Source organism: Gastrolobium bilobum, unplaced genomic scaffold (genome assembly GCF_033153095.1).
Source record: "Gastrolobium bilobum isolate Gb01-03AN ecotype WA unplaced genomic scaffold, APGP_CSIRO_Gbil_v1 utg12887, whole genome shotgun sequence".
Lineage (NCBI taxonomy): Eukaryota > Viridiplantae > Streptophyta > Magnoliopsida > Fabales > Fabaceae > Gastrolobium > Gastrolobium bilobum.
The window spans coordinates 105,610-112,995 of NW_026900140.1; the positions used below are offsets into that span (position 1 = coordinate 105,610).

The following is a 7,386-nucleotide window of genomic DNA, read 5'->3' on the forward strand; positions in this document are numbered from 1 at the left end:
TTTCTCACCGACGACATCAATGTTCTATCGTGGTGACAGAAATGTCTAGCATTGTGACTAGTATGTTTCTATTGAATTTATGTGCCCTCACTACAAGAAAACCGGGTTTTCAGGGCGGTTTACTCGCGGCCAACACTTTAACCGCCTCTATATGTTACAGTTGTTATCAACATAAATACAAAAGAAGGTTATATAATTAACAATGATAGAAGGAAAGCTAGTTAATACACGAAACGGACAAAGCATGATAAAAGGAAAGTTGTCAACCTATCCATTTTCCAATGAGTTTTAAAGACTTTACACCATTTCCAAGATAATATATAATTAACAATTAACAATATTAATTAATAAATTGATTATATTGGATGAATAATAGTAGCCGAAACTCAAATCAGATTTTATGTTCTTTCTCTTTCTCTTCTACTTCTCTCTCCCTCTCTCTCTTGCTCCTCGACAAGCACCGAGTCTCAGACCCACCGATCTTCCGATTCCTTTTCGTCTTGGTTTATGAGGTTTTTTTTTTCTTTATCTTCTTCTGATATCTTTGATGTAGTTTTGTGTCTCTCATTTGCCAGATCTTCCGATTCTTTAACCTTGTTTAGGTTTTGATTGATGCTTGCTTATTGATCTATTAATTAACTCTCAATTTTCTTCGATCTCTCTCATGTAGCTAATGACCCTATCTCTCTCTCTCTCTCTCTCATTGCATTCAGATTATAGCCTTCCGATAGAATCAACAAGGTCCTCCATGGCGGCCAGCTCATAGATGAAGTTTTTTTTTTTTTTTTTTTTAAGTAGAAACTCACCGATGAAGCTTAGACTCTAGCCAAGAGGTACAATATTCATTTCTTCTTCTTGTCTCTCTATCTCTCTGTTGAATCTGCATTCAGGATTCAGATCAGATCTGCTTGTGTTTTTTATTTTATATTCATTCTTTTTTACTTTATTTTATTTAATTTGGATTTCTTCATTCTTCGATCTGATTCAAAAAATATTTCTTTGTTTGCATCGATCTATCTGTTTTGTAATTTTTGATTTTGGTAAACTCGTTAGTTTCTTTAGATTATATATTTTTATAATGGGAAAAAATAATTAACTCGTTAATAGGTAGGATTATTTGTAAACTCTTAAATTCAAACAACTTCACTGGAAAGATACCTCCTTCATTGGGTTAACTCTCCAAACTTTATTGGTTGTATTTTGCAGACAATCAGCTGATGGGGCCTATACTAGTTTCAACCTCCACCTCCCCTGGATTAGACCTTCTTTTAAAGGCTAAGCACTTGTGAGACGCTTCTTTATTTATTTTTTTATTTTTTTGGTTGACACTTAGGAATAGATTTTATTTAGTGCAGCAAAGAACAATGAGTTAAAAACAGTCGAGTACTAGTTGCTATACTTAATTTTTTTTATTGCTATTTAATGCAGCCATTTCAATAAGAACCAGCTTTCAGGTTTCATTTCAATAATTATTTTAAGATTCCATCATATAATTGTCCGCTTCAATACTTGTTAGTATGCATTTGTTTCATCAATACCTAGTAAAGAGTTAGATGAATTTTATTTTATCTTTAAAATTCAAGTTCTCCATGCTTGAATAAGTTACTCTCACTATCATTCTTTCTTTCTATTCACTGCCACATACCCTACTACTCAATTTTCCACTTTAATACTTGATCACTGCAGATACTATCCAACTACACCCCATCACAAATAATCGAAAGGTAAATCTTTTCTTCCTTTTTTTATTCTAAATTTACCATTTCAGTATTGGAATTTGGAAGTGTTTCAGAATTTTTTTATTTTTCTTGATTTTAGAGATGTAGATAGCTCAAAGTTTGTGGGCGTTTTCCTTCCCATGATCCATAATTCAAACAACTTATTGTTTTCAAATTTATGCATACCTTTGCAGGTGAATTAATTAAAATAGTGTCTATTGTCCACTGCACATGGGTTTAACATGAATTAGCTTTTGTATGTTTAACATGGGTATGTTTGGTTTTATAAGGCAAGTAATAGATACCGTGAATAGAAAGTGTTTCCTGTAGAATAATTTGGATGTTGCAGGTAAGGTGTCAAGGAAACTCAGCTGGTGGTGCTGTCTATGAAAAGACAATAAGGGAGAGAATTTGCATACACAAGAAACCAGTTATAGAAACCGATTTAATGTCTATTAAAAGAGAGAGATACAAAATTTTCATGTCATAAAATAGTGATAGCGTTTGTTATGTTTGGCCAGTGGTTCTGCATTGACATATTATAAATGTTTCCCATTATAATCTCTTACAACTTTCCCCTCTCCTCTTTACTAAGGACTCAAAAGCATTCTATCATCGGGGACATTTATGAGATTGATTACTGATATATGTTTAATTTAAATTACGGTTAATTTATATGGAACTCTTGATTGATATTGTTGCAAGTTTCAGGCAAGCCATTAAATATTGTGGGAATTTAACCTCATTTCAAATTTAAATTGAATAGTAAGAAATACCGTGTTATTGCCTCTGTTTTTCATTGTCAGGATTGGTTTAAATGTCGAAGAATGTTTCATTTACTATTCTATACCAATTGAACAATATCAGCAAATTAAAAAATAGCCACGTTTGGCTGTGAATTTTTTTTTATTAAAATAAGTATTTTAGCCACGGTTATGACGTTCCTAAATAAGGATAACAAAATTTCTTTTACAGAAATTAGCGACGGTTAAACGTGGCTAACTATCAAAATTCTTCTACAGTACTCCCGACGGTTTTGAACGGCATAACGTCATTTTTATTTTAGCGACGGTTATTCCGTCGGTTTTGTAAAACCGACGCGAAATTATTTAACGACCCCAAATTCAATGTCAGTTCTAAAAATGACAGGGAAATTTTTTGCGGCGGTTTGAACCGCCGCTAAACCCGTTATTTCTTGTAGTGCCTCTCTCAGGCATCTATGAGAGAGATATCTTAGAGATTAACATATCATTGTGCACTATAATAGATGGTATAGCAAAAGAGTTGAGTGTGTATACAGTGACAGTTAAAAGAGAGAGTGTTTAGAATGTGTGTACCTTATTGGCTTAACCCTTTATTTATAGATGGATTACCTGACAGAAGTGAATTTTTGGAATTCTTAAGAATATTGGGGGTCTAATTCTTGATTCATTATTACTGTATTAGGATTAGTATAATTAAAGAATCTTTCCTTAATTTCCCACTTAATCATTAGCTTTTTTTTTTTTGACTTTCTAAAATACGGGCTTCTATATTAGTTCCATAACAGATATAGCAGTGCACGGTGATTGATGAAAATTGTTTCATATTTTATTAGATACAGTTTTCTCGTGTCTTTTCTAACATAGATTATATCATGTAATTTAATCATTCATTAATATATCAATAATAATAATTTCAATGAAAAAACTAGTAAAACGGAGAAGTGGAAATAGATTTTAAGTGTTAGCCAATGACCTATCAATAAATGAGTGAAATTTTTCACATAATATGATGATGCTAAAAAGAGATATGAGAAAATTCATTTCACATGCGAAGAGACGTTGCAATTACAAAATAGTATAACACAAATGATTGAGTTAGATAATATTTTTTTTAATGTTATTAACTGTTTGACGTCCAAAACACAATTAAAAAAAATCTAATGTTTCTTATGCTATAGGAGTTAAATATATGTTCCATACATATATAAAAATGTATGAAATTCATGTGGACCCATATAAAAAGAAGAGAGAGAAAAATATAGATCACATATTTTTATGTGTATATAAAAAATAAATTTATCTTCAATAACATGGGAAACAATAAATCCTTAAAAAAATTGTAATATCATAAGATATTATAACATATCTTAGAATGTATCAAAAGTTTAAAAATTTGTACTGTCTTTTAAATTATTTATAGGTTTAATGTCTCTCATGTTATAGAGATAATTTTATGTACTACGTACACACAAATGAAAATATGTAGGACCTATGATTCTATAGACTCCATATACTTTTACGTATGTGTAAGAGATAATTTTATCTCTTTGAAACAACCAAACTTATTGTAATCTCTTATTTTCTAAGCAAATAAACGATACTTTAAACTTTTAAACTTTAAAAAAGAAGAAAAGCCTTCAATTATTACATTGATTCTCTTTCTAAGAAGGAACTTCTCTTCCGGAGATAATAATGCAAAAATTAAAGTTTACACGGTTTCAGCCGTGTTAGAAAAAACAAATTATACTATAATTTTGAAGAAGACTGTAACACTTTATGACTTGACTTGGGTTGACTTGACTTGACTGTGTCTCACCCCCTCCCAGTATAAATCTTGCTCAATCTCAAGCATTATTTCATCACCACTTCATTTGTAGTTGAAAAGCCATCTACTCATATTCCAACTCAGCTTAAACCTCTTTGCCTTCCTTTGCAATTGTTACAAACTATATATTCTTGCTTACCTCTCAATATTTAACAACAATAATAATGATGAAGGTCAGAAATAGAGTCTCATGAGGTGAAAGCCATTTCTTGAGTTTCCTCCTAACTTTACTCTGTTTCCATGCATAGCTGATATTGTTGTATTTTTATTTTATTTTAACATTTCAGTGTTCAAATTTCAATAAGGACTTGTATTTGACTATTTCCTTTCATATTTTAGACTTTGAAGTAATTGTTGGGTCTTAACTGCTCTTAATTGATTTGTTCTGTAACAGAAAGTAGTGTTGAAGGTGGACTTCTATGACGATAGAATCAAGCAAAAAGCCATGAAGACAGCATCTGGCCTTTCAGGTATTGAATTTCACATCAGTTTTTTTAATTAATGATTTAGGCACGTTAAACTCGAACACCAACTACCATTTTCAAATACTATCAAAACAACCGAAAACCTTCAAATATTAATTTGATAGATTCTTCCACTTATATAATATTGCTTAATCCATTCTTAACAAATGTATTTATCATTTATACTTAAATTCCTAACCAGTATTACATTGCAGTCCCCAAACCTACCACAAAAGCCAAAAATAAATAAATAAATAAATAAATCTTTAACTAATTAACTTCACTTTTGTTTCAAGAAACAAATCCCATATCATATACATAGCATCAAGGATTCAATGTTTTTTAAGTGAAATTGTATTTGTAATAATTTTGCAGGGGTTGAATCAGTTTCTGTGGATACGAAAGACAAGAAATTGATTTTATCTGGGGACATTGATCCTGTACGTGCAATGTCCAAGCTAAGAAAGTGTTGTCACACAGAAATAGTTTCAGTAGGACCTGCAAAAGAGGAGAAGGACCCAACAAATGTACCTGTTCCTCTCGAGCTTTATTATCATATGACAACACCACAATATGGTCAAAATTACTATGTTAGAAGCGTAGAAGAGAGTCCCAATGGTTGTGTCATATGCTAAATTTCGTAATATACAAAGTTGGGATTAATGTTTCTCGTGTGGAGATAATTTTAGGGTTTAGGGTTTTGTTTGATAAAATACATTGTGGTTTTTTTTTTGGTTAGTTTGGTACCGTACCGTATCATCTTCTAAACTTTGCTTCTTCTCCACCCAGAAGTTTTTTTTTTTTTTTCTAATTTAAGTTTAGATTATAAAGTTTTTATTTATTTGTTTTTTTAAATTTCTCTAACAGTTCATCCGTTAATCGATTAGGACAATAAAATTCTCCCTAGTAAGTTTTTTTTAACACAACTATTTATCTAAGACTTGAAGTTGAAAACTATTAATTAAGTTGGAAAAGCTTGTGCTGGTTGATTATTTAGTGGTTAAACTTTTAATTAGATGTTCCTCTTTAGAAACAAGAATATAAATACAGAAAATTGTAAATTAATTGTAGAAAAAAATCAAGCAAGATAAGTTTATGCAGGTATGGATAGTAGATGATCGTGCACTTATAAGAATTTCGATACGGTAAAAAGAAAAAGGGCTTTATATATATAATTTTACAGTTTAAAAAACAAGTTTCCTGTTGACATAATAAACTAGTGGGGTCGACCAATTATTTTTCTCACTCCTCAGTCCATTTTCTCTCTTCTTATTATTGTCTCTTTGGGAACTTTTATTTTGTCTTGTAATAGTATTGTTGTATTTATCAAAGAAAAAATACACCTTGTTTGATTATATGTAATAGGATGAGCCTGACATGATATAGGCTAGGCCATAGGCCCCTCCCTATAGGCCGATTTGGTCCACTTTCACCCCTAGCAGTGAGGTTCGAACCCGTGACACCGAGGCTTTAATACCATGTAAGTAATCAATTCAACCCAAAAGTTTAAGTTGTTGGGAAATGTTACATTAATGGTTTATATATGTTTAACAAAACCCAACACTTCTTTATAAAAATTTATTACACCAACTACTAAGTCAAACCTACCTAGGGGTGTAAATGGACTGCGCCTAGCCAGACTTCGGCATATGTAACACGCCGTGTATACCCGGTTGTTATTATGTCATCGTATTAAGCGTTGCTTAATTAAAATGCGGAATTAATTTTTTCTTTTCGATTATGACGTCATTATTAATTACCAAGTTGATTATTTAATCCTTATTCAAAACATTGCTTGTATGTAATTGCAAATAGAAAGCTAACTACACTGAATAATCTCATAATATAAATATGTGTGTATCTAAATCACGAAACTACAACATGTAGTCCGGACCATATTATGATACAATTATACAACTCAATTCTAAAATAAGACATAGTCAATCAATGTGACATGGACAACCCCCGTGCTCACCAAATAAGGCAACAAAGCCCAACAGAGTCTCAAATCAAATAACAGTATATCCAAAAGAAAAGCATAATAATCATCCAGAAATATCCGCACAACAGCATGCATAAATCAACTAAGCTTCGGCCTCCTGCCGCTCGAGGTCTTAACCCCAGAGTTACTTGAACTGAAAATGTGCCCCAAACGTGGGGTGAGACCTCTAAAAAGAAATCTCAGTAAGACAAGGGGTCCTCAAGGATCTCTCCAGCTCACTTACATGTGCAATATAAGTTCTAAAACCAGTAAAACAATATAAGTTCCAAAATCAGTGCAATGCAGCAGAATAATCATGTCATGTGTGTCAAATATTCTACTAGCCAGAGAAATGTAGGATTTACATACATCTATTACTTACAATTAGTGCAAGATACCACTTGCACCCACCCACAGAATCACCTTATAGTATGTCTCCTACATACACAGGCTTACTGTCTAGGTGGAACAACACATGCATATCATAAGACACTTCCACAAAACAGCTCAACAACATTTCAAAATCAATACATGAAAATACATCATGCATATAAACCATCTCCCCATGGGGTATGGTGGAACCAACAATGGCTAAACTGAGGACACGAAAGCTTACATCGTAAGCTAATTATCC

General features: G+C 31.9%; 2 protein-coding genes across 3 annotated transcripts; both read left to right on the top strand.

The window, feature by feature from the left end:
* Positions 1-374: 374 nt before the first annotated feature.
* LOC133295492 (leucine-rich repeat receptor protein kinase HPCA1-like) lies at positions 375-2,333 on the top strand. The gene is made up of 6 exons (XM_061494332.1): positions 375-512; positions 714-833; positions 1,207-1,285; positions 1,429-1,454; positions 1,687-1,724; positions 2,068-2,333. Exons 3-6 carry the CDS (start codon positions 1,218-1,220, stop codon positions 2,206-2,208), a joined length of 273 nt encoding a protein of 90 aa, XP_061350316.1. The 5' UTR covers positions 375-512; positions 714-833; positions 1,207-1,217; the 3' UTR covers positions 2,209-2,333.
* Positions 2,334-4,361: 2,028 nt separating this feature from the next.
* On the top strand, positions 4,362-5,550 carry LOC133295491 (heavy metal-associated isoprenylated plant protein 39-like). 2 transcript variants are annotated; one of them, XM_061494331.1, is made up of 3 exons: positions 4,362-4,502; positions 4,702-4,777; positions 5,147-5,550. In XM_061494331.1, exons 2-3 carry the CDS (start codon positions 4,753-4,755, stop codon positions 5,404-5,406), a joined length of 285 nt encoding a protein of 94 aa, XP_061350315.1. In that variant the 5' UTR covers positions 4,362-4,502; positions 4,702-4,752; the 3' UTR covers positions 5,407-5,550. The 2 variants fall into 2 exon arrangements, with proteins under 2 accessions (XP_061350315.1, XP_061350314.1); XM_061494330.1 differs by having other exon boundaries at positions 4,362-4,480.
* Positions 5,551-7,386: the final 1,836 nt, after the last annotated feature.

Coding starts and splice junctions, on each gene's coding strand:
- LOC133295492 (XM_061494332.1), top strand. CDS start 1,218: ATGGGGCCTATACTAGTTTCAACCTCCACCTCCCCTGGATTAGACCTT. Junction 1,455..1,686: donor CAATAAGAACCAGCTTTCAG/GTTTCATTTCAA, acceptor TGATCACTGCAG/ATACTATCCAACTACACCCC. Junction 1,725..2,067: donor CCATCACAAATAATCGAAAG/GTAAATCTTTTC, acceptor TGGATGTTGCAG/GTAAGGTGTCAAGGAAACTC.
- LOC133295491 (XM_061494330.1), top strand. Junction 4,778..5,146: donor GACAGCATCTGGCCTTTCAG/GTATTGAATTTC, acceptor ATAATTTTGCAG/GGGTTGAATCAGTTTCTGTG.